Source organism: Candoia aspera, chromosome 2 (assembly GCF_035149785.1).
Source record: "Candoia aspera isolate rCanAsp1 chromosome 2, rCanAsp1.hap2, whole genome shotgun sequence".
In the NCBI taxonomy this organism is placed as follows: domain Eukaryota; kingdom Metazoa; phylum Chordata; class Lepidosauria; order Squamata; family Boidae; genus Candoia; species Candoia aspera.
Genome location: NC_086154.1, coordinates 136,871,261 through 136,899,146, shown reverse-complemented (window position 1 = coordinate 136,899,146; position 27,886 = coordinate 136,871,261). Strand labels below are relative to the sequence as shown.

At 41.0% G+C, this 27,886-nt stretch overlaps 1 protein-coding gene across 4 annotated transcripts in view; it reads right to left on the bottom strand.

Moving 5' to 3' along the window:
• Positions 1 to 9,750: 9,750 nt before the first annotated feature.
• Positions 9,751 to 27,886, bottom strand: part of SP1 (Sp1 transcription factor) — a 30,704-nt gene continuing 12,568 nt past the window's right edge. For 3 of the 4 annotated variants that reach the window (XM_063293808.1, XM_063293810.1, XM_063293809.1), the window contains exons 4-6: positions 19,139 to 19,307; positions 17,944 to 18,143; positions 9,751 to 16,291 (exon numbers count right to left, since the gene is read on the bottom strand). In XM_063293808.1, coding sequence (XP_063149878.1) covers positions 15,972 to 16,291; positions 17,944 to 18,143; positions 19,139 to 19,307 — 689 coding nt within the window. In that variant the 3' untranslated portion in view covers positions 9,751 to 15,971. Of the gene's footprint in view, positions 16,292 to 17,939; positions 18,144 to 19,138; positions 19,308 to 27,886 lie in introns of all 4 variants that reach the window. The other variant, XM_063293811.1, reaches the window with a different exon arrangement.

Here is a 27,886-nt window from a genome sequence, read left to right as displayed (position 1 = left end):
CCACTTCCTTGTAATTTAAACCCATTGTTTCTTGTCCTGTCTCTAGAAACAACTTCTAACAATTTGGCCCTACCTTCTATATGACAGCCCTGCAGTTACTTGAAGATCACTATAATATCTTCCCACACTCTTTCCCAGTTAAATATACCCAGCCTCTCCAACTGTACCTTGTAAGTTATTCTTTCCAAGCCCCTTATCAACTAGATTGCTGTCCTCTGACATGCTCCAATTTTTCAATGTTCTTCCTAAAATGCAGTGCCCAGAACAGGATACAGTGTTCTAGGTATGGTCTGACTAATGCAGAATAGAGAAGAACAATGACTTTTCTTGACTCTGTGTTTCTGCTGATGCAGCCTAGGATTGCTTTTGGTTTTTTGGAGCTGCATCACACTGTCTAGCTTGTGATCCATGAGGACACCGTTTCCTGGCTCTCTCTCCCTCTCCCACAGGATTCAATTCAAAGCCACCTGGATCAAGTTTCCAAAGTGCCTTCTAAACACATTTTCCCCACTTCCTGTAAGCTACAGCCCATCTATTGCCAGGAATCTCGGAAGCATGTCCCAAACCATTCCTATTGGCACCAACTGCATAGCCAGTTGTTTATTTCCAATATTATTCTCTCTATTCCCAAGCTTCTTTGACATTATGGAAAAGAGAAAACACCACTTATGCCCCCAGCTCCTTTATCCTCCTTTCCAGCACTTCATAGTCCCTTCATATATGTTCCCACATGGATCAGGAGAAAGGGATAATGATCAGTGGGCATACAGAGTATGTGCCCCAATATAAGATGAAATCAAGAGTACAATTGGCTGCAGAGGGATTTGTTGGAGGTATCAGCAAATCAGCATGCCTCATTAGCATATGGATGAGTTCGTTTTAGGATGCAGATTCTCCATGTGCTTCTGGAGGAAGCTGTTTGTTGCCCCTCCCATATTCCTCACTTCCTCTTATTCCTTCTTCACCATCAGGGAATGAAGCACCATGCGGCTGTGTGCTTTTTCCAGCTCTGGGCCACATGCTTGGGCCTAGAGTCAGGATTTTGCCCCTTTCTCCACTCAGCCTTCAGCAGCAATGAGGGCTGAGGGTAAATTAAGTTTAGGGAACAGAAAGAAGAACCAGAATAATCAACTTTTCTTCTGAGATGGATGTAACTGGACCAAATAAATCAGTAAGACTCTTACTTTTGAACCTACTTTGTCTAAGTGTGTAATTCCTTGTGCTTAGGTGAAACTCCAGGATGAGTCAGCAGCGTGGGAAGAACCCCAGGTGCTGATTGGCCAAGATTCAGAGGAGGATTTGAATCTCTCAATCAGCACGTGCCAACAATAAACTGAAAAGTGCGTGAAGGAGAAGGCAGCCCGATTGGCTACAGAAGAGTCCAAGTGTGCCAAAGATCGGAATAAAAGGCAGCCTTGCAAAAGGCAGGCTGCCAGAGACAACCAATTCTCCAAGTCTGCAGCTTCAGAAGAAGAGTCCTGACCTGCATTGGAGACAGCATCCATTGCTGAAGAGGAATTAGTGCCTTTGCTCCACTCCAAGGAGGGATTGAAATCCGTTTCTGCTGCCACCAAGGAATTTGTGTCAGCCACGCCCAGCAGCCTCTGCCTTGCCTCCAGCCTTGAAACTCTGCGATCTCCCCAGCAGCATAGTCATGCCTTGAAACTCCAGCCCTGCTGTTTGCCCTCCGTCTTGTGCAGCCACGCTTCGTATGTTCAGCCGCATTTGGGAATTTCACACCTATCTTGTTCAGGATCTGAGTTCCAGGCCAGTCCGGGGCTTCCAGACGAGTCCAGCCTTGCTTCGAGTTCCCAGCCTTGCTCCAAGTCTCCAGTCCAGAGAATCCAGCCTAGTCCAGGGCTCTCAACTGAGTCTAGCCTTGCTCTGAGTTCCAGTCTTGCTTCAAGTCTTCAACCCAGTCCAGAGTTTCTGGTCAAGTCCAGCCTTGTCCCCAGTTCCTAGTCCTGCTTCGAGATTCCAGTTCGAGATCTGTTGCCTTCAGCTTCATCAGCACATTGTGTTCCAATCTCATCCAGCCTACAGTTGCAGTTAAAAGTCCTGTTCCGCTGCCTTGTTGTGGCCCAGTTGGGCTTGGAGAACCCAAGTCTTTATATATTAAGGACTTATTTATTGTAAATAGTTAATTAATAAAGAGTATTTTGATATTACTCTGCCTGGTTGCTTAGTCTGAACAGGACAGCCCCATCCAGGCCCCTACAGCCTCCAGACACTGAGAGAGGACATCCACAGCATCACTCAGACAGCCTGGGGAAGAGATATAAAGCTGGGTATGATCAGCATATTTATTTATTTGTTTTCTATCCCACCTTAACTCAAGGTGGCAAACATACCTAATACTCCTTCCTCCTCCTATTTTCCCCACAACAACAACAACCCTGTGAGGTGACTTGGGCTGAGAGAAAGTGACTGGCCCAAGGTCACCCAGCCGTCTTTCATCTCTAAGGTGGGACTACAACTTACAGTCTCCTGGTTTCTAGCCTGTTGCCTTAACCACTAGACCAAACTGGCTGTCTATATGAGGTATCATACTGATGATAGCTCATCCCATACCATTGGATCACCTCACCCAATGGCCTCATATAGATGTTAAATAAGAGGGGCAAGAGACCCAAGCCCTGTGGCACCCCATACAGTAGGGCCCATGGACTGGGCCTCTCCCCTCCTACCAACACCAACTGGAACCGACCCCGGAGGAAGGAGGAGAAAGAGTGCAACACAGTGCTGCCCATCCCCAACTCTTGAAATGGTCCAGAAGAATACTATGATTGATGGTACTGAAGGCTGCCGAGACGTTAAGAAGAGAAAGGATGGAAGCACTGCCCCCATCCCGCTCCCGCCAGAGGTCATCCAAGAAAGCGATCATTGCTGTCTCAGTCCCATATCCCAGCCTGAATCCTGACTGAAAGGGATCCAGATAATCCGCTTCATCCAGAGCCCTTTGAAGCTGCCATGCGACCATTTTCACAATAACCTTCCCTATAAAGGGGAGGTTGGAGACTGCATGGAAACTATCCAGATTAGTTGGGTCGAGCGATGGCCCCTTCAGGAGGGGGTGCACCACTGCCTCCTTAAGAGCCAGCAGGACCATCCCCTCCCTCAAAGAGGAATTAACTACCACCTAAAAAACCACCGCCCACTGGAAAAAAAATGAATTGATGATTTATGGATTTGATGATTAGAAAAGGTAGATTATGGAATGAAGGAAACTTTGGTGTATTCTTAGAGAGAGAGGGTAAAATATAACTGCACTTATAACTGCTATTAAGAAGATCAGAAGCCACTTCTTTATTCTTCTTTTCCCCCTTCTTTTCTGTCTCTTTTTCTTTCTTTTTCACTTTACTATTACTTTTCTCTATTTCTCTTATCTTTAACTTAAAATGTGCATTGTTTTTACTCTGTGGAAAAACTTCTTTAATAAAGTGATATATATATATATATATAGAGAGAGAGAGAATGTCTCCCAGAAGATAGGACACTTGACTTGACAGGCTATTTGGTCAACATATTGCTGCTTCTGTGCCTCAGAGTAGGAAGTCTCCAATCACCATCATCTGTCACTTTCTCCTTTTGGGGCAGGGGCAGAAACCTTCCCCTTTGCAGAGTGTGTTGAGTCCTCTGGCTCAGTCTCTGAAACTTGTGGCAGCTGCTCTTCATCCAGTGAGACCCTGGTATCTATTTTGGAGCGCCAGAGAATTCTTCTTGGCAGGCTTTGGCCATAGTGTCCTGTTTCCTCCATCTCTCCATTCCTTCTGCCTTTCTTCTAACTTCTGGGAGGCTTAATATTTATTTATTTAGTTGTTTATTTAATTTGTATCACACCCGACTCCCAACAACTCTGGGCAGCTTGCAAGTAAAAACATTAAAACCAAAATGCAATCAGAAACAAAAATAAGGAATAATAGATGGCAACATTGACAGAAACTGGACAAGAATGGAGAACAAAACAGACCCACACAATCAGAGGGGGCTTCATTCACCATTGCTAAAGGCCTGGGAGAAGATCCAGGTCTTCAAGCCCCTTCAAAAACCCAGTAGGGTGCTTCTTTATACTATTGGTACTATTGTCCCCCCACAAGTGTTTCCTATCTTGGATTCATGATTTTTTCATCCTCTCTGATAAACTGGCGAATGGGCAGCTTAGCTTCTAGCTTCTTTATCGTACCTTCCAGGAGGGCAATCAGCCCACGCTTGCAGCTTGGGTAATTCTTGTCATCTTCAGGGAGGAAAACATACCCAGGACATTCCCCCACAAGGCACAAAAGCAGTTCCTCCCTTCTCCATATTCCTCTAATGAACACTAAAGAAAGTTTTTTAAATGTGCCTTTCCCTTGGCCTCTGGCCTGCTGTCCTTGTATGCTCTCAGTATCAGCTTGGTCTCTGGGAGCTACTCGCCTAGCACTCCCTTGAAGCTGCCTCAACCAGGTCAGCTGGAAACAATGCCCAATCACACAGAATGGGCCATCAGTAGCATTCAGGAATACAGTACAGTGAAGCAGCAGCACTTAGCAGTCTCCCAACCCTCTTGCCTCTTCCTCTCTCTCCTGCTGGTTTATATCCATCCATCCATCCACCTACCCACCCATCCATCCAATTTATACGGCTGCCCAGCTCAGCAAGTGACCCAGGGTGGCGAACAGAGTTAAAATAAAATAAAAATAGTGATAAACATTACAAAAGTTAAAATACACAGTGGCCAAGCAACAACAACCCAAGTCACTAACCTAAACAAGAAGGGGGTCGCTGCACACACTCAGGGCCCCAGGCCCAGGCCCAGAACCAGGTCTTCAGGCCCTTATGAAAGGCCAGCAGGGTCAGGGCCATCCTGATCTCCTGTTTGCTCCATGCCACTATTTGGTACTGAACAAGCTACTGAAATATGTGGGTACTTAATACCCCAGTGTGAACACAATCAAAATCAGCAACACAGGAAAAGGAATAGCTTTAAAAAAAAAACGAATTTATTTTAATAGAGATTTGAAAACATAACCCCAAAAAGAGCAGAAAAGGTGAGGGCTTCCAGGAATTAAAATTCCTACTTTGCTACACTTAGAAGAAAATTTGCACCCAAAGAGCATTATAGAGCCAGTTTGGTGTAGTGGTTAAGGCACCAGGCTAGAAACCAGGAGACCAGGAGTTCTAGTCCTGTCTTAGGCACAAAGCCAGCTGGGTGACCTTGGGCCAGTCCCTCCCTCTCAGCCCTAGGAGGCAGGCAAGGGCAAGCCACTTCTGAAAAACCTTGCCAAAAAAACCGCAGGGACTTGTCCAGGCAGTTGCCAGGAGTCAAAAACTGACTTGAAGAGAAAGAAAGAAAGAAAGAAAGAAAGAAAGAAAGAAAGAAAGAAAGAAAGAAAGAGAGGGAGGGAGGGAGGGAGGGAGGGAGGGAGTGAGTGAGTTCTAGCTAGGCTGGGAATGACAATAAAAATGGTATAGTGAAACCTGAAATAAACTACAGTAGACTCTCAGTCTTCAGCAAAGGATCATTACCTTGTCGTGGTGCTGGAGCTTGAGCACCTCAGTGATGCCATGAGCTAAACCATGAAAGGCCACCCAAGACGGGAAGGTCATGACAGAGAGGTCAGACTAAATGCGATCCCTGGGGAAGGTAATGGCAACCAGAGTACAACCAGAGATATGTCGGTATACCATCGGAAGATGAGACCCCCAGGTCGGAAGATGGTCAAAATGCTACTGGGGAGGAACAGAGGATGAGTTCAACTAGCCCCAGACGTGATGACGCAGCTAGCTCAAAGCCGAAAGGACGGCTAGTGGCCGACGGTACTGGTGGTGAACGGTGAATCCGATGTTCTAAGGATCAACACACCATTGGAACCTGGAATGTAAGATCTATGAGCCAGGGCAAATTGGATGTGGTTATTGGTGAGATGTCAAGATTAAAGATAGACATTTTGGGCGTCAGTGAACTGAAATGGACTGGAATGGGCCACTTCACATCAAATGACCACCAGATCTACTACTGTGGACAAGAGGACCACAGAAGAAATGGAGTAGCCTTCATAATTAATAGTAAAGTGGCTAAAGCAGTGCTTGGATACAATCCAAAAAACGACAGAATGATCTCAATTCGAATTCAGGGCAAGCCATCTAACATCACAGTGATCCAAATATATGCCCCAACCACAGATGCTGAAGAAGCTGAAGTAGAGCAGTTCTATGAGGATCTGCAGCACCTACTGGACAACACACCTAAAAGAGATGTTATTTTCATCACGGGAGACTGGAATGCTAAGGTGGGCAGTCAAATGACACCTGGAATTACAGGTAAGTATGGCCTGGGAAAACAAAACGAAGCAGGACATAGGCTGATAGAATTTTGCCAAGACAATTCACTCTGCATAACAAACACTCTCTTCCAACAACTTAAGAGATGGCTTTATACATGGACTTCACCAGATGGACAACACCGAAATCAGATTGACTACATCCTTTGCAGCCAAAGGTGGCGGACATCTGTACAGTCGGTAAAAACAAGACCTGGAGCTGACTGTAGTTCAGATCACGAACTTCTTCTTGCACAATTTAGGATCAGACTAAAGAGATTAGGGAAGACCCACAGATCAGCTAGATATGAGCTCACTAATATTCCTAAGGAATATTGCCAGATGTACAAGCTGGGTTTAGAAAAGGCAGAGGAACTAGGGACCAAATTGCCAACATGTGCTGGATAATGGAAAAAGCCAGGGAGTTTCAGAAAAACATCTATTTCTGTTTTATTGACTATTCTACAGCCTTTGACTGTGTGGACCATAACAAACTGTGGCAAGTTCTTAGTGGTATGGGGATACCAAGTCATCTTGTCTGCCTCCTGAAGAATCTGTATAACGACCAAGTAGCAACAGTAAGAACAGACCACGGAACAACGGACTGGTTTAAGATTGGGAAAGGAGTACGGCAGGGCTGTATACTCTCACCCTACCTATTCAACTTGTATGCAGAACACATCATGCGACAAGCTGGGCTTGAGGAATCCAAGGCTGGAGTTAAAATCTCTGGAAGAAACATTAACAATCTCAGATATGCAGATGATACCACTTTGATGGCTGAAAGCGAAGAGGAACTGAGGAGCCTTATGATGAAGGTGAAAGAAGAAAGTGCAAAAGCTGGCTTGCAGCTAAACCTCAAAAAAACCAAGATTATGGCAACCAGCTTGATTGGTAACTGGCAAATAGAGGGAGAAAATGTAGAAGCAGTGAAAGACTTTGTATTCCTAGGTGCAAAGATTACTGCAGATGCTGACTGCAGTCAGGAAATAAGAAGATGCTTAATCCTTGGGAGAAGAGCAATGACCAATCTTGATAAAATAGTTAAGAGCAGAGACATCACACTGACAACAAAGGCCCGCATAGTTAAAGCAATGGTGTTCCCTGTAGTAACATATGGCTGCGAGAGCTGGACCATAAGGAAGGCTGAGCGAAGGAAGATCGATGCTTTTGAACTGTGGTGTTGGAGGAAAATTCTGAGAGTGCCTTGGACTGCAAGAAGATCAAACCAGTCCATCCTCCAGGAAATAAAGCCAGACTGCTCACTTGAGGGAATGATATTAAAGGCAAAACCGAAATACTTTGGCCACATAATGAGAAGACTGGACACCCTGGAGAAGATGCTGATGCTAGGGAGAGTGGAGGGCAAAAGGAAGAGGGGCCGACCAAGGGCAAGATGGATGGATGATATTCTAGAGGTGACGGACTCGTCCCTGGGGGAGCTGGGGGTGTTGACGACTGACAGGAAGCTCTGGCGTGGGCTGGTCCATGAAGTCACGAAGAGTCAGAAGCGACTGAACGAATAAACAACAACAAAGACTCTCAGTTAACCAGAACTCAAGCAACCGGCACTCTCAAGCAACTGGAAAAATAATCTGTCTCTCTCTGCTGCCATTTAGTGGGTATTAGGGTTTAATAGTAACTCTCAAGCAACCAGAAACCACATTTATCCAGCATCTACCAATCTCCATGGGTGCCGGTTAACTGAGAATCTACTGTATCCCTGAGTCATCTGGTGTATGCGAGTCTTTACCCACAGACTTCTGAAGAGCCAACAGAATTTCAGGCAAGTAATTTCCACAGACCTTTCAAGTCCAGTACTGCCACCCCATTTCTCCCAAGAATGAGGTTTTGAACAAAGTAGGAGTTTTGTATATTAAAGTCTTTATAACTTAGAATGCTGGGTTTAAGCCTTGAAGCTTTCAAATGAAGAAATATGTATCTTATAAGCCCTAACAAAGCCCACCAAATCTGATTTTCAGTTTCATTCACTTTGAAGGATGGGTGTCTGTAGGGTAAAGGGAAAATACTTATATAAAGACTGCAAAAAAACCCACACCACCTTAGATTCTGTGTAGGAAAACAATGGACAGTCAATATCAGCAATTTGGAACAAACCATCATTTGTTTTATAAAGCTGCTGGCTCTCCCTTTATCAATTTAATTCCTATTGCCTCAGCAATAGGATCTCAGTAGCAGAGATCTTCAGGGTTCCAGAACAGTGTTTCTCAACCTTATCAACTTTTATGATGTGTGGATTTCAACTCCCAGAGTTCCCCAGCCAGCATACAAGACTGGAAAACTGTGTTTAACTCAGGTGGGGATAACGGGGTAAATGTAGTAATAGTATTGCTCTAAATGGATAGGAAAGTCTTGAGGGGTTTAAACTTCTCATTCACCTTTTAATGAATATTCAGCTTCAGTGAACATCCCCTCCACCCTGTTTAGTCCATTAAACTGAGGACTTACTATTCAAAATCCTTCACCAGCTTTTCTCCTAATTGTTAAAACTGACATTTTGTGGGATTTTGGAGATGTGATTTTTCTGTGGCTGTTCCTGCCTTGTGAAATAGCATCCTGCTCAAAGTCCACGCAGATCTGATTATGGGGCTGGGCAATTTGGGGCTGGGCAATTCCTTGGTGCTTGTAGTGTTTCCTTTCCCAATATTTTAAGTAGGTATATCCATCACCAATGAGCAAGGACAACAGATTTGTATTGCTCTTCACTGTAAAATGCACCTGTTCAAATTACAGAAGCAACTTTAAAGCTGTATCATAGATATTATCTCTCAACTAAACTTCCTAGGATTAACAAGTACTATAACTGTCTCCCAATTATTGAAGGCTATTTTGAACACAGAGTTCATTTTAATGTATGTTAAGAAATTTAGAAATCACAAAACATTGGAAAACAGTTAAGTGTACTTAAGTGATTTAGTTTTTAAAAAAAGATTCATAATCTTACCTCAAACAAATCATTTATCAAATGCATTTAAGAGCTTGGCTGCTGACATATACCAGTAAAAATGCTTTTGGAGGGACAGATTTTGGCCACCTTCTATTGTCATGTAAATGCAGTAAATGTATTTCTTACACTGCATCTCTTTCTTATCTGTGAAAGATTTTCGCTTTTGTAATTGTATTCCTAAGACAATGATGTTACTTCAGCATCACCATTATTTCCAATAATGCCTCTGAGCTTCACATGTATCCTATAGGCATCCTTAGAAAATTAAGACAGAGGATGCTACAGGTCAGTGCTTTGTCTGAATGTTTAAGGAACACTATTAGATGTTTAATATTTGGCTGTCAATGTCCACATTCACTAACATGTAAGGCCAGCAATGTAAAGTAACCAGAACATGAAACCACCATCTTTCAGTGAGCTATGGCAAAACACTGGGGGAAGGCAGAAGAGAAAAAACATACACAGTCCATATGGCCAGCCAGATTAAATACAAACTCTGTAGATACTTGTTTATTCCTTTCATTAAAAAAATGTAATCAGTATACAAAGGAGGCAAACTATTTTAATCTTTGTACAAAAATAGCACTTTTTAAAAGTGTTTCAGACATCATTACATTGGTAATTGGATTTTTTTTTAAAAAAGCATATACATTATTACAAGATAAAACAAACAGTCTTTTACATAGAATAGACAAAAATTATTTTATTGCCAGTGTTACAGGTTGGCTTAAGTGACTGCAGAGCTGTGCTATAAGCACCAGAAAAACAAAAATAAAAAAACACATCCACCTTAGGTCACTTCCCACTTTCCCACTTCCTGGAAACGAATAGAGGCAACCATGTTACTATGGAAGAGAATTACAAGCTGTTGGAGATAATGTAAAATCGTTGTTAAAGATTATCAGAGTACATGAATTATTGAATGCAGACTGAGCTGAAATTCCGTCCTGCCCCACAACCACCACCACAAAGCTTGTGAAAAGCGAGTGCTCATCCTTTTGCCAGTGGATCAGGAAAATTAAATTAATTACTGGACCCTTGTGGTCCATTTAATCTGGACTGTGACAAGATTAAATATAGAAAAGTCTGGCTCAAGGCACAAAATGCTACAGAGATCTCTTAAGGCTGATGGCATTGGCTTAACTATATACAATCCTTGTTTATAAAAGGAAAGGCACATTTTATTCCAGAAACAGCACTGCAAGTAATTTTAAGATAATATAAAAATTATACAGGTTTTACCATCTGGAAGAGGGGCTTTCTTTTTATGTACACGTTTTATACTAAGGCCAGTTTATATAAACAGCAGGTTCAGTAAAGCTTTTCCAAGACCCAGCTTGCAACTGCATGTTTAAATGATCCTCAATTAATGTCCTTGGAGCGGAGACTCATGCACGCACACAGCATCCCTCCAATTAATGGCTACCCTGCCCTCTCTTACTGGACAGTCATTTTCAAAATTCATGAAGCTGTTCCATCTGGGATAAGACAACTAACCTCACCCTAAAGAAACAGCCTGCAGAAAGGGATGTTCTTTTTTTCAAATACAGCTCAAGTCTGCCAATAGTGCTGATCATACAAATAACTGAGCTTTGTTCTGAGCATACACACAGTAAAGAAGGTTATTTCAGTTTTGTGTGTAAAACTGAACAGCGTCTTTGTCAGCAGAGGCCATCTTCTGGAAGCCACAGGAAAATGTGGGGAAGGGTACATCAAATGGGGATGCCACTGCTTAAAAGTGTGGACAACTATCTAAAACCCCACAGACTCGAGAGAGTCAAATCTTTCTGCACCAAAAGCTTTCTGACATGGCTACTCACAGGGAGAGATCGAATTTCTGCAAGGGCACTACTCCAAGTGGCAGGAGTCTGCACCCCCTATTCACGTAAGCAGACGTGATAAGTAGTTATGGTTACTTACATTAAGACTTTAAAGATCTGGGTTCTTGTCTGTTTACTGAGCTAAAACAAAATGATGCAAGCAAATCTCTTTTGCAACAGAAGGAAAATATAAGTGATGCTACAGATACAGATGGCAATTCATGTCCCAGCACATAAAAATTCCAAACAGGAGTTTAAATGGAATGCAAGATTAGAACTTCAACACAGGGCTGCTAAAAGGTGTCACAGGCATGCTTGCCAAGGAGGCAACAGAGGTTGTCTCAAGTTAATGATAATTTCCACAGAAAAGTTTTTGACTGACTAGTTTTGGGAGTTCAATGAAAGGCACTTACTGGATGTCTTTCTGTAATTTTTTCTGTAACTGCTATTATGTTCAGTGATAGTACATATAAGAACCTATTTCAGACAATATGATTTATACATGTAAGAAAAATATGACCTGAGTTGAATATTTCTCCTTGGTTGAGAACCAAAGGAGCATTTTTAGGTCAGGGTGAGGAGGAAGAGGGACATACTTAAGGAAGTCAATGCTACTAGGCAAGATTAATGCAATATAATCTTTGTAGAGACAGCTTTCTTTAATACTCTGCTAAATATTTGGCATTATACCATGCATAAATTTACTTTGGACACTGCAGAGAATACCTTCAATTCTAGCAGAAAGAAACACAGAAAAAAGTGTATGACAAAAAGGCACAATAGCAATTGTCACTGGGTACTGCAGTGAGGGACTGTTCATACCGCTTAGGAGAAATAAATACTGCCATCTACCAAGGGACCTAGAATCTCCAATATTTCCCAGACAGAATGCTTCCATGCACTCAGCCCATTTTTAAGATTTAGATTATTAGAAATAAAAACGCTCGCCCTCTCTCCATAATATATTCCCACCCCCATCATCAATGACAGAGATTTATAATAGCTGCTTCCCTTCCTTAGCGTTCATACTTCACAGGTTTATTGGATGTCTATCACTGACTGGAAACCCCTGCTTCTGTCTTTGTGGCTTCCAGCAACAGCTGTAAACTAAACAATATTGCTCTTTAAAAAACAAACATGAGTCAATAAGACTCGTAAATCCTTTGTGATGGGCAACCTGAGATACCGACTTAGAAAGTTTGACATGACAAAAAGTTCTAGTTGCAGATTACAAATGGATTCCTTCCTCAAGTGACACTGGAGTGAGTGAGAAAGTAACATTCAAAATAACAAAAATGTCCAATGTGCTTTTAAAAAGTATGTGGTTTCCTCAGTTGTAGAAAATGTGTAAATATGAACAGGCAAGCTTTTGCACAGACCAGTGTAGCAGGGAGAAAATGCTAGTGGTCCACAGAAAAAGGATTACAACAGATCATAGCAGCATCCCATTAATACTGGGTACTTGAAAGCAGGTGCTGAATGCCAACACACTGTCTGGCATTCTAGGGAAGCTTAGAGCAAAAGTCAGGCACTGTTTCAGGTAGTGGGCACCATCCTACAATTGTATGCTCGTGTGACATCATGAGCATGCACGCACGCATGCACACACACGTTTGTGTGTGTGTGTGTGTAAAAATAGGAAACAGAAATGTCATGAGATTTGGAGCATTTTTATTTTTTTCTTAAAAGCATTTTTTTCCTTTCCCAAATTTGAAAATCAGATGACATCTAGTGGTATCACAGGTATCATACTGCCCCCTCCCAAGAAATAACTGCTACTAAGACAAACTTGAAGCAGTGGGTTTAAAGTAGCAGGAATAAGCCAGCAACCTGAGGTATGAGGCAGTTTCTTTATTGCTGCATACTATACATACTCCCTTCACTGTGGCAAATAATGCCTATATTCAATTATTTCAGTATTATTGTTATTTGAAATCTATCACTGTAAAAACCAGCTTGAATCAGACTACTGAAATCCTTGAGTCTCTGGAACATCCAATTCCAAGACCCTAAAACATTCTCTTGCTTTTGAAGCAATATTGAGTCAGAGACTGCACTTTCCAGCCTCTTTTGACCAGCCAGAATTTGGTCTATTTTGTGCCAACAAGCTTGCCTTGCATTAGAAATACAGTATGCTGTTACCTCTGGTCTAGCAGCAACATCTGGAAGGCCACAAGTCCCTACTACTGTGACCAGGAAACTCCCTAATAACAATTCTTGAGATATATCCTTCAGTCCTCCTGTTGGCACGCTCCTTTATGTTTGCTATCTGTCTCTTATGTTACTGGTATAGGTCTGCCCTTTCCAATCCAATTCCTGCCTGACAGGTTTGCCATCTGAGTCAAGATCATAGAGAAAAAGGGAAAGGGCTAAGCAGGGAGTGATACAGTCTTAATAATTTCACCTCAACCAAAACAAATTGAACAAGATCAGTTCACCAGTAGAGATAATTCACCAGCTCTACAGAAGTCAATAATTTACACCATGGCTTTCTTGTTTTTGATAAGCTTTTAACATGCCTATGCTTTTGGTCTTGTTTCCATCCTTTCTCAGCTCGACAAATAGCACTTGTGAAACAGAGTATTTCTTGAAATGATTTTTAAAAACTCACACAAGATCATGAAAGCACTATCCAACTCCAGGCAAGCGAGCCCCAAGGGTCTGCAGATGCAAGCACCCGGACCATTGTGGGGACTGTTAAACTTGATCCCAGCGTTGTCCTGAGGAAGGAAAATAACTTTTTCTCCCTGGCCCTCACAAAAATGCTGCCTTAATCCAGCTCGGCTAAACCACTGCAACAGATATAAATCATATGAATGATTTTGGTACTACCCCAGATGGAGGCAGAGAGAAGGGTCAACACAATAAAAGGAAAATAGAACAGGACACGGGAAGAGGGCTATCAAGATGCCACCAACACAACATTTTACTGAAGGCAGAGAAAAACAATGAACTGGCTCTTATGCTACTGAGGAGTGAAGTGATGACAGGACTTCAGAGGAAAGCAGCGGAAACCAAATATAATGACTAACTCTAAATCCCCAGCAACAATTTATGGACCCTTTTGTGACCATTCTGGGGCACAGAAATTTACCCTGCACATGGCAAATACTGAAGAATGAAAAAGGCAGGAACTTCATGAAGGCTATGTAGCAATTAAAGATTTCCCTCAATACTTAGTGAAAACAATTTGCCATGCTAGTTCATTAGCTGAGGAGCTGCCCTGTTTTTATTAGCAACGGGAAAAGGACATAGGATATGATCAGCTGAATGGTCTGCTGTGATGCTGAACACTGTGTCTAAGTGGTTCACGGTGAACACAAGAGATCTTAGGAAAAATGCCTAAACTGTCTGAAGGCTTATGGGGGGGAGGGGGGGTCGTAAGGCCTCATTCCTTAACGAAGATTCTGCAACTATTATCAAGCATCACTTTTTCTCTCCGTCACTTTTTCTCTGGCCTTCACTTATTTCTTTGGTATTTGAACTACCACTTTAGTTCCCTTTGTTGCAATTTCCTCATAATAACTGTCCTCATAAGGGTGCATGTAACCTCGTAAAGGGAGCAGGGTGGCTAAGAAGAAAGCTGCTAAAAAGACGTTACAAATAGAAGATACAAAAGCCAATTAATACTTTATTTTCAATGGAGTGCCCAGCAGCCAAACCAAGTATTGGGTCATTTGTCAATCTGGAAAGATCTGGGCAAATCCCTCAGTGTTTCATAGCAATGAAGTATCTCAAGCTAAAAGAACCCAAACATTCTTTCAAACATTTTTCCTTTACTACATGGCCATAGTATTTGTCAGGATCTTAAACAAAGCACAACAGAGTCCAGTGCTATAGTCCAACTTGGGCTGTAGTGCAATGGCTTGAGTTGGGCCATAACACATATAAAGACCGCTCCACCATACACTTAAGATTCCTGGTATTCTTAGAGCAGATTACCCAGGCCTTATGCATGCACTTTAAACAAAGGGGATTTCACTGCTTTATGCTAGGAATTGAAAAGAACTCCCTTTGTGCCAAAGTTGAACTCATGCATTTGGAAGGCAAGGAACATAAACTGTCTCATGGTCTCATCTTTCCTAGGCTCACCTTCCCCGGCAAGTTCAGAACACACTGTGGATCAGGGACCCTACCACTCTGGGTGAAAAAAAGGGTGACAGGGACTTAAATGGAGAAAAGTGAAAATTATCAGGAAGCAGCTTTAAAAAAAAAAAAAAAAGGTAGGGGGGACTGAGAGTTTACTCAAATAAGGGAGGAAAGCATTGGGGAAAAAGACAAACCTAAAAGTTAAGCGTACGAAAAGCTAATTTTATATTTTTATAGTTACAATTAAAATGCAATATAGCATCTGAACATAAGCCTGAGCGCCGTTTAACAGCTCGATAAGTTCCAAGTTAAGGCATCTGAACTACAACCAAAGACTTTGGTCGCAGCACTTTTTAATCTCTTTCATCCAAAAGAACCTATTTTATAATTTTATATAATTACAATAATAATAATAACAATAATAATATAGATCTTTTTTTCTGCTAAAAAGTATTTCAATGATCATATACATTTAGAACCAAGGCATGATGGCATTGGGGTACCTAATAAAGGTGAAGAGACCTTATGGGGGAGGGAGGAGAAAGCAAAACAAAATGAATCAACCAGTTCTGGGCCATCCCCATTTCCCAAGATTTCACTCTACACATTACAAGGCTGACCTATACAGCAAGCAGACCTTATTCTGCACACAATCTTCCTGGGAGACAGAAATGGGATCTGGAAGCTAGATGTGGCAGCTGAGTCCCCATCTTCCATCACTTCTGTAATGAAAGGCATCCCTTGGACCTACTGCTACCTTGAGAATCCCATGTTTGTACAATATCAGACAGATCCTCAGAATCCATTGCCACTGATGTTGATTGATTGGAGATCAGCCACTTGCATGACATTGATACCACTGCTTGCAAGGCGTGCAATGCCTTCTGGGCAGATTGCTTCCATGGCCACCATGTTGGTTGCAATGAGGGCTGAAGGTGTTGCCCCACCAGTGCTCTCTGTAGAAGCATTTGCATCAATGGAGACTGCAGAGATGTCCATAGCCACACTGTTAGGTACACCTGCCTTCTTGTTTTGGTGGGTCTTGATGTGTTTAGAAAGATGATCACTCCTCATGAAGCGCTTGGGGCACTCTGGACAGGCAAATTTTTTCTCTCCTGAAGAAAGAAAATGATCATGAAGCCATCCATTCATTTCATTCTTAAAACATAGTGATTTAACATCTTCCCATCAGGAACTGCCCCATTTTTAGAAAATCAGCAAGAAGTATATCAAGCCAGCCAGAACTGGCTGTCATTCATGCTCTGATAACCTCCAGTTTAGATTACTGTAATGGGCATATGCAGGGCCCCATTTAGCAGAAGACATTTATAAAAGGCAAACTCACCTACACCTATTCTAGCTCAGAGGAAGCAATTTCCTGTTTCCTGCTCAGACCAGTTCAAACCTCATTATTTTTAAAGCCTTCTCTATATCAAGGGAAGCCTTTATCCATGTAAACCTCTCCTTAAGATCTTTGGGGTGATCGACATCCAAAATGAAACAATTAATACCCTATGTGGGAGCCTATTTTGCTGTGGCTTCTCTTTTGGAGAGTAGATTTCCTCAGAGACATCAGTTTTATGCCATCCAAATATACCAGTCATATGCCTTATAATCACTTGCTTTTCCCCATTCTATGAAAGTATTTCAGCTTTGTTATCTTCAACAAATATTAGACATCTAAATATGTTTTTACGAAGTAGTTTCTAAAAAAAGAGACATTTTAAACGCCATATCCTTGCATAGTTTTTTTAGCTGATTTGTTCTTAACTTTCAGTCTGACAAAAGTCCAGTTTTATCACTGATGATTATTGGTGAATTTTTACTCTACTGAATGTTCCCACATGATACTGGGCATTATTTACCCATTCATGTGGCTATTGTTTCATGCCCTGATTCTCATTTTCCAATTCAAGATTCCTTTACAAGCTTTTAAAACAAGGAGCAAATTAAATAAAATAATATTTACTTGTTTTTTATTGTACAGACATGTTTGCCAGCCGGGTTATTTTGTTTTGTTTCTAGTTAACACTTTAAAATTTGCTGTTTTATATTGGTTTACAATTATTGTGAGTTGTTTTGAGTAAAACAAATACATTCCACAAACATATTATTTTCAAAGCACTGTCTGTCTCCTCATCCCACTGCATTCTTACAGCAATGTATTTCATCCTTAAAATTTCTGAGGCAAGGAGGTATTTGTTCCAAAAGTACTGCTGTAAACTTTTTAAGCAGCAACACTGCTTATAGTATCTGTAACTGCCTCATGTAGACAAAGCCTCGACATTATATCAATGACGCAAAAAGTTTACACAGTGCTAGGGGGCACTTTTACATGACAGTATACCAGGGAGGGATATGACATATGCTTTACTTACATCTTCAAACTTATTCTAATAACTAATTTTTTAAAAAATCCATTCAATCGTGTTGGATTCTCAGAGACTGCTTGGACAAATCCCTGCAGTTTTCTTGGCATGGTTTTTCAGAAGTGGTTTGCCCTTGCCTGCTTCCTGGGGCTGAGAGAGTGACTGGCCCAAGGTCACCCAGCTGGCTTTCTGCCTAAGGCGGGACTAGAACTCTCGGTTTCCTGGTTTCTAGCCTGGTGCCTTAGCCACTACACCAAAATTGCTCTCAACTAAGATGTGTCTCTACTTATATACTTGTGTTAACAAAGAAGATCCCAAAACAATACTTTTTTGAAACCCCTCCTTCACCTCAAGCTACACACAGTGTTTGCTCAGGCCCAGGAACTCCTTGCACTTACCAGTGTGTGTCCGCTTGTGTCGTTGTAGCTCATCACTGCGAGTGAAACGCTTGCCACAAAACATCCATGAGCAAACAAATGGCCGTTCGCCAGTATGCCATCGAAGATGAGCTCGCAGATGAGATGTCTTCCCATATACTTTCCCACAGCCTGGGATGTGGCAGATGTGCTGCTTCTTTTTGCCAGGGTCCCCAGAGCTTCTAAAAAGGGTGACATATATAAGAGTTAATCAGACAAACTGGTTTGTTTACCATTTGTTTTGCCCCATGGCAAGAAGGAAGAGCTATTGTCACATAGAATTATCCATCATCTTCTTGGGTGGTTGCCATGAGCACTAGAATTGAAGTCACAATCCTCCATAAAAATCCACTCCTCATCACAAACACTGGGGGCAGCTGGGTGGAGGTTACCTTGTTGTTGTTATTAAGTGACTACAAATCAGAAATCATTTCAAGATTTGCCTTTAGATCCTGATCTAGAATGCAAGAATAAGACTTTTGCACAAGGAAGACCCTTTGTCAAAACACACTGGACAATCTTTAAATCACACATTATCATCTCTGCACTGCTTGTTCTCCCATATTTTGAAAACATCCATGCTTTACATATCCCAACAGCAGCTATTTGCACCTCCTAGAAAAGTGCAGATGTTTCAGAAAAAGCAAGGTGCAACTGTTTTCAGAAATATAATACTGCAGTTATTAACACAGAGAAGAGAATGGTGTGCACTTGCACATGCTTGGTAGCTACATAGCATGGAGCAAAGCAAATGGTGAACCAACCGTTACAAGTTTCTGGATGTGATCCTTCCCCACAAACTGTACAGAAGGGGAATTACTTAATGTTATGTTTTTATGGATCTTATATGCTGTAAACCACGTTGATTCTGTTGGAGTCAGCTGTCTATAAACATTGTACATAAACAAATAGTGTTGCTTTCTCAAACTACATTTTTCAGGAATCTTTCAGGAATCTTTTTTCCTTGCAGGGCACCATACACAAGAGAGCTTAACTCCATACATGTTAGGGCTTTTGACGTAAGACTTATGTCCCCAACGGAACATGCTTCCCAAACTGAAAATTCTGGTTCTAAGGCACTAGAGCAGGCATCTATGCCAAACCCTTCCTTTACTTACTGACCTTTGCGCCACAGCCCACTCCAACTTTACATCAGGCTTTCCCTGCACAACCTTACCTCCCATCATTGTCTTTGCAATAAGGACAAGTGCAGGCTTCTCTGCGCATTCTTCGTGCTTGCTGTGGCTGGGCATCTGGACTAGCTTCCCCTTCTTCCAGAGTTGTTCCATCATCAGCCAGTCCATCACCAGTAGTACCATGGAGGCTGAGCTGGGTATTATGATCACCTGTAGAAGAAACAGGGATTTTTACCATCTCAAAAGACAAACGTTCATCTTTCACTGAATCAATGATATTTTAGCATGTAGGTAATACACTACCTGAAATACTGTTGATTTATCAAATTTATATGGCCTCCCATCTCACAAAAAAGTGACTCTGGGCAGCATACAGCAATGAAGTAAAACAATAAATACATAAAAAACAATGATTAACAAATATAAAAATAATCATTATTAAAATATAAAAAACAAAAGGCACAGGAGAGAGTGAATATTAACTGCAATGATGGAGCCATCTTAGAAAGTTACTGGTCCCGTGGGAGCCCCAGGCCTGATGACACAGCCAGGTCTTGAGGGACTTCCGGAACCTTAACAGGGATGGAGCTAACTTCCCTTCAGGAGGGAGAAGGTTCCATAAGGTGGGCGCCACAGCAGAGAAGGCCTGCTTCCTGGGACCCACCAAGTGTAAATCCCTAGCAGACAAGACCCGCAGCATGCCTCCTCTGCCAGATCTAATGGGGCAGGCAGATGTAATCGGGGAGAGGCAGTCCCTCAGATAACTCGGTCCCATCAATAAAAATTAAGTTTCTTAGCATTCTGACATACAGGCTGCACCTTGATGCCATGATAAACCTGCCCATACCTCAGGTTGCACGCTTCATTCTTGTCTTTGCAATTCAAATTTTCTGAGTAAGCACAACTCAGTATAACATTTAAACTTAAGATTCATACCCCGCTTCCCCAAATTTTAACAGTTTGTTGAAACAAGTAATCATACTTTGAAACTGGCTGGTTCACAAACTAATCAACATTTAAAGTAACCACAGTTCCTTAGACTCGAATGACATTATGAACTAAAATCGGTACTTCCAAAACTTCTCACAACTGGACATAGGGGGACTGTACAATCCTAATACTTGTACAGACTTGCGGGGGTATAACCAAGGGGTAGCATCTCTTCTTTAGTTTCCAGAAAAGGTGGGGGAACATTTGGGCCATTTTTAGTATTTTGGAAGGATTAAGGGAAAATGAGTGTCTTAATCCTTAGATATACTTAATCAGCTCTTAAAATCCCTGCATCCTTCCTCCAAATGGACCCCTGGTTCCTTTCCACTTTTGAAGCGTGGCCCTTATGGTGGCATGCAAAGGCTCCTGTGGCCCTCTAGCTGGCAGAAGTTGCTATCTTTGTTTATTGCAATGTCTGAATGCAGCCCTCATCCATTCTTACTAATAATCTCAAATGTACTTCAACGTTTACGCAACCACAGCATGCTTGATGTTTGAATGTTGTAAGTTCCTGAAACTTTTTCCATATATGTTGTATTGTTGAAGTTTGTTTTGGAACTTGCAAAATGCTGGGCTTAACAAAAAGCACTTTTTAAAGTATCTGCTTAGCTGGAAATGATTGCACTAACAACCAAGGGAGCTAATCTGCAAAGCAGATGTGAACTAACCCGATGATAAAATGAGGAGAGGCAATAAATGCAGCAGTACTTCTAAGAAAGAGATCCAGAGGTTTTTTGGAGCCTGCTAGCTGGCTAATTAAAGTGATTACAGAAAGGATATATAAACTTGAAAAATCATCTGGTAACTTCTGCACCACATTCTCTTGTCTTCCTTCTTGAAAGCTAATATCCAATTACAAAAACCATAGGAATTATAGCTCAGTGCTGATGAGTTTTCAAATGCAAGATATAAAACATTTCTTAAAGGGAGGGGAGCCCAGGAGGAATGGTAAGCTCTGAAGCCTATCCATTTTTCTTTCCATTTTATTGATCCATGCTCAGACTGTCATCTAATTGCTTCTTCTATAACTCCCAGTCACACTTCCCAATTAGTTTATTTCCCTACAAATTTCACTGCTTGATTATTTTCTTGCATGGGGAAAAACCTGACACACATTTAACAGATGCAAAACCCAGCAGGCCAAGCAATCTGTTTTTTTAGGAAATTGGCATATGCCAGTACAATACTTTTCAATTGGACCAAGGCATACAAACTGCCTTCAACAGTGCGCCATAGCTCATGAAACAGCTATCTCTATTTAAAAGAAGACGTAGCTCCCTAAAGCCAATGCTGTCATTAAGCTTGCAATGCACGTACAGGACAAACCCAGAGTATTCTCCAACAGGTGAGTGATTCACAGATGAAGTTGGTGACAAGGAACTAAAGATTGTATTCGTCACAAGCCTTGATCCCAGTTGACAATATCTCACATAATTTATCTCAAGAAGCTTAGAGTAACACCACACAGGAAAGGCTAACGTAGGATTATACGCATTGTAAAAGAGGTGGCCAAGGTGCGATTTAAATTGAGGACTGACCTACTTCCAATTGATGCTTTCTGTTGCTATATTATACCAGCATTTAACTGACAGGCAAGTTCCAAATCACAATTTCCTTCCTCTGGCATCCTTTAGGTTTAATAAAATCACTTATAGTGGCATACCTGCTGCTACCCCTGTTGCTCTGGTAACATGTTCAAGTACAAAAATGTGATTGGGCACACCTTCCTGGTAATCTACATGCCAAGTAACTGATACAGCCACGGACAGAAATAAAATCCTTTTTCCATAGAAGTGAGTAGGACAAACAGGGGCAATCCAAAGAAAATAATTCTTCACAACTCTGTAATTTTAAATATTCTTTCTCCATTTTTCTTTTTGTGAACACCTGAAACTGTTCGGATTAACTGTGGAAGTCCTCCAGAATATTTTCAATAAAATGGAAATAAAGTCTTTAAAAGCTTTAAAGTCAATAGTTTCCTTCAAGGGGAGAGGGAGCATACAGTACCTGCGCCCCCCAGCTCTTCATAAAGGAGGATTTAGACAATCAACAGCATACCCTACTGTAATGGAATTAACTTTTCCTTCATTACACCCGAGTAATAAACTCTTGCCTCCTTGTAACGAATATGAACTTTGCACCAAACAATTATAAATAAGGAAATCCTGATCTAAATGATGCTGAAAGGCTAAACAATCACAAGAACTGTACAATTCAAATATGCATGAATTGTAAACTATATAAAATTACGACGTTTTATTCCAGTGATTCAGCTCTCCAAAGAAAGCTTCAGTTCTAACTAAAACGTGTAACTAGAATTGATTCTGATCTTTGTGCCTGATTTGTAGAAATGGTAAGTTTCTTGATTTATGTGCCAAGTACCAACATTTTTTGAACCAAACAATAGGAGCAGAATCCTGGCAGCTGCTCATGTTCATAGATACTAAAGTTTCACTTCTCTGACCGCTCAATTTCAATTGGGAGAAAAGAGATCAAGTGTAAACGCAAACTAAAGGTGCAACTGTGGACAAAAGAAAGGCAAAGATTACTACTGAAGTCCCACACATCCGAAATGCCTAATCTTGGTTGTAAACAAGCCAACCATTCCCTGTAGAAGCCAAATATAACCGAAAGCAGTAGTCTAGTTCGCAGTGACATCATGCAATTTTAATCACCTTCATATGGGATGGAAATAGGTTCTGATATGGTCCCAAATCAGTCTCCAAATGAATTTCACTTGTTTCCACAAATAGAATAAAATGGAAATAAGGTGGTAGACTGGATTGTATTACTTCACACTTGGAGTGTAGTAAATTACACTTCTGAATGTTTCTTATGCTTGAAAAGTGCTGGAAGAACAGGTTGATATGGCTAGAAAATACACCATGTTTTTTGTTTATTGCTGATTTCAGCCAACCAATCAAGAACTAAATCCCAAGACTGTTTGCTGTGTGGAGCTGGTTCATAACCTGGAGTGACTAGCAGGGCCTCTGCACAGCTCTATCTTATGTACCAGTTACAGCCTTTCCTAGATTAGAAGGCCCTGCTCATTATCACCGTGCCTTGGTCACCTCTTGTTTGGACCACAGCAATGCGCTCTACCTTTGGCTTTCCTTGAAGACCACCCAAAAACTTCAGCTGATCCAGAAGGCAGCAACTGGTTGATTTTCCTGCATAAAACTGCACTGAGTTACCAGTTTGCTTGCAGGTATATTGTCTCCTCTGAATCTTCTGAATGAGAGGCTAAAGAGGCAGAGCATCAAGCTGAAGAGTCAAAAGGCCAACAGACACTTCGGACAGCTCTGGGAAATGATGAGCTTGAGCAGGTGGGACCTGATTCAGATAATGAGAGGCCAGGTTCTGGCAGGGCACCTAGCCCAAGAATATGCCAGCAGAGCAAAGGTGAACAGCATACCTGCCATGCCAGCACCTGGGGCTATACCAGAACAGCTTCTGGGCCCTTATACATCTCTGACTCTGGACCTGTGTTCCTGTCATTCTTGCTCCTTGCCTTGCGCTCAGACCCTTAGTTTGATATTCAGACCAGCTTATATAATTCTCTGGTGCTAAGACCCTGGGCTGTCATGGACAAAGCTTGCAACTCCGCCTCTGCCTTTATCCTGCTATCACCAGGCACAGAATTAGGTGCAACTGAAGTTGCTGGTGGTCACCATTAAAGCCCAGCATGGCTTAAGACCCAGCTAATCTCTAGCACTGTGAAGGAAAGGCTCCCTTTGGGTCCCTATCCCTACAGAATGTCATCTGCAACAGGCCTCGTCAGTCACCGCCCCTCTTCTCTGGAATAGCATTGTCCTGGAGGTCATATTGGTGCCAACTTTCCTGGCCCATTGAAAAGACCTGCCTTTTTTAGCAAGCCTTTTAGTTATTAGGTGTTGAAATTGTCCCTTCCTGCAGAGGGAATATTTATATTTGTTTTTAGGTTACTCCCTCCAGGCCTGGGGATGTTTCTTTAGATATTTTAATATTTGTACTGTACTCTGAGCAGCTCAGAGATGGCAAATAAATAAATAAATGAATCTAATAAATGAATGAATATTAATTTGTCTTCATAATAGTAGTAAGATCTTTGGCTGAAAAACATTAACGAAGCAAAGAAATTCTATGGCATGTCAGTTCCATGCTTTGCTGAGTTTAATGACACTGCTCACTTGCAGCATTCATTTCAGGCATATTAGATTACATAAAAAGGGAAAGGAAAACAGAGAACAATTACCCAGTCTGATTTTGACAAATTCAACTAATGGGGGGCGGGAACCTCTACCTGTTAGGATGAATACACAATATGGCATGATTTGTGAAAGTGCAAATCTAGTGACACAGATTCATGTTCACCCTATGAGACACTATCAAACTACAAGCAGACTTGAAGCAGTCTTCAAATGGCTTAGCTCAAATTTCCATTTGTTCAGTTGTTTGCTTAAATACATAAATGGTATCAAATTTTCTTTGCAAGGAAGGGCAGTAAAGTGTTATACCACTGAATCATCTTTGTTTTCAGACACAACAAATATGGTTGACCTAGTACAGGAATGCAATCCTTTGATTTAGTTACTGAGCATTTTACCCATCTAAAGGGCTAGGTTTAGTTTTTAAGATCTGTATTATGATTTAGCTCAGGCACAGATCTTATAACTCTGAGCTTTTGTTGTTTGTTTACAGTTAAGTTCATTTATCTTAAACTTGTTTATCTTAATTTCCTTGCAGATAAGATTGAGATGTTACTAAGAAGTAACCAATATTGCTAATATCAGAGTTAGAAACAAATCTATGGTAGCTGCAATCTTGGGGTTTCTGTTATTTCTGTGTTGCTATTTTCTTAATCTTTTTGTCCCCACATTATCCTAGAAGACACATCCTCTTACTTACTCCAGGATATCACTTCTCGACTGCTGCACACTTTTACCACAAAACAGGGACTAGAAATAAATGCAGCTGATGTGAGAGAAGTATGAACCGCGTTGTCTATATAACCCACAGTATATCTTTTTCCTATTTCCAATTCACAGTAATAAGTTACGCAAATGAAAGTAAGGAATATTTTTCACCTCTTACTTGTCACTAATACAATTAAACTAAAACATGTAATACACGTTCTTTGACTAGGTATTTTGTTATTTTCCTTTTTCAAATATCTGTACTTCTCAGCAATAAATCACTTCACTGTCATCAGATTGAGAATCTGGATAATCAACTAAAACAAGAGCCTAATCATGGCAAACGTTTTTCTTATTAGAAGCCATTCAGTCCTAAGTTAAAGGGCCATAAATTATCTGTCCCTGCTCCCGTGCATTTATCAATCATGGTCATTTCAAATCAATTAGTCTGAGTATTCAGGACTCATCTGCATCATCTCTTTGGGCATTTCAGTTAGACTATTTTACAAAGACAATAGTTAAGTTGCCTTTTTCCTCTTAACAGTCAGTGATGCTTTTTGCTTATATATTCCCAGTTTCTTTTCTTTATTACTGAAGCAGGGCCAGGTCGCACCCCATTTCAAGTAAATGATCGAGCATGATCATTGCCTCACTCATTTGCTTACAGAATCTGCATAGCAGCATTGGTAATAAGCAGGTCAGTTAAAATCCACCTGTCTGATCGCTACAAATCCCTGACAGATCTAATTCTGAATAGTTTATAAACCAGTAAAAAAAAAAAAAAGTGGGAAACAACTGTGGTTTATCATTGTCCAAATTGCCACACAGTCATATCACTGATACAGGTTTTGGCTCATTAATGTGTTGGTGAGGCCAGACTCTATGTACTACTGACTGGTTATGTGGTCTGCACTGGACCTCAGGCAGAAGAGAACACTAGGAGAGCACCCTTATAGAACAGGGTGAAACTGCATTTCAATTGAGAAAGGCCATGCTAAAAAGCAGCCAAGAAAAGTTATTAAGGCTGGATATCCCTAACATCTAGGTAAGTTAAGTAAGGTACTCTATTTCTTTTTCAGCTTTTTTTTACACTGGAGATGAGGGTAAAAACAAGGAGTTTAGATATATGCCAATCAAAGCAGTGTGATGATAACACAGGCAGTTACTATCTGAGATTCCTTAATCAGCATTCTCTGATAAGCTGAATGACAAATCTGTCTATTTTATATTTACTGTTTAGGCTTTTCAGCTGGAAGTACTTCAAGTTTAAAGAATGGCTAAATCAATATGAGAAATTGATCTTGTTAAGTGCTAATATTTAGTAGAGCTGTGCATGCTTACAAAATGATTCAGAGATTGAGATTCAGAGCAGAGTACCTCTGTTATTCATTAAAGCGTTCACATCTTTGGTTAGGCTTCTGTGCAAGCCTGAAAAAAAATGCTATTTTAATTAATCAAATCTTTAAAGTAGCAGATCTTCATTAAAAACTCCTAAAGCTGCATTTGTTTTCTCTTCAGGCTTGTACAAAAGCCTGAAAAAAAGATGTATATGCTTTAATGAATAGAGGGCAGTGCTAGGCTGGTGCTAAGTCTGAAGAACTTCTTCCAAACCATTTTCAAAGCATGGAGAGCCCCTTAATATTTAATAAGCTGGGAGTAAAAGTCCCAAATCTAACGCTAATACTGTCCCGATTGAACACATTCTAAGATCTCTGTACTAACTTTTTAAATAACTGTTTTTCTACAATCATTTTAAAATTAAACTGACTAATGGAGAGAACGGGAAAAAAAAACATTCACAACCCAGAAGTATCAACTGGGGTTGTGCAGCAGTTTGGGTTTGAAAGCAAAAAGCTGAATCGGAGCACTCTGGATAGAAACACAGCCCTGTCTGCAACCCCTTACAACAACAAAGCCCTTTCCCAGGATTAGGCGCCTGCCCTCCACAGCAGCTGCGCAATGTGAGAAGTGTTTGGCTTCGAGAGCTCCAAAGTCCCTTTCTGCCTTCAAATCTGAAATGCTGCACAGCTCTATTATCGATGCCACTTGCATTCGCAAGTAACTGCTAACCATCTCTGCTGTAAGCCATCCCCCTTCAAAAACATGCTTACATGACAAGAACCCCAAACAACAGGTACATTTGGGCCAGTGGGCACATGTCAAAATCTCGAAGTGTAAGAGGGGCACTCTGAAAAATGAGTGCCCAAATGGGTGCGCACAAAATGTCATATGCCACAGGCAAAGCCAGTACTGGGCTATAGTATATTTTATATTATATTTATAGTATATTATCTCTCTCTCTCTCTAAAAGAATTTTTTTTTAAATAAAAACAATACAAATTTTGAAAGAGAAAAGGAAAGTAAAGAAAAGTAGTAAGTAAGCAAAAAAAGTGCAAAGAAAGAAATAGAAAAGAGAAAGGAAGGGGAAAAAACGTTATAAAGAAGTGGCTTCCGGTCTTCTTAACAGTTACAAGTACATTTATATTTTACCCTCTCTAAAGTTACAACAGAATTTCCTTCTTTCCACAGTCTACCCTTTCTAATCAACAAACCCATAAATCACAAGTTCATTTTTTTCTTTTTTCAGCAAAAAGTCCATAAGGAGTTTCCAGTCCTTAATAAATGTAGTTATTAGATACAAATCATTTTTAAATAATAACACTGTGGTCTAGGTACGACACAGAGGCATTGTGAGAAATACAGATTATGTCTGAGGCTGATGCTTTGCATGCTTTCCAGTAATATTTTTTGTATTTAAAAAACTGTTCAAAAATATATAAGACAGATAACTTGGTGAGTGCCAAGAATCATGCATCCTGTTGTGCTGTGGTGCCATTTTGGGGAGCCAAGGTACTGGCTATCCACTCAGGGCAGGCTTTCATTTCTAACACATAGAACTGCTGT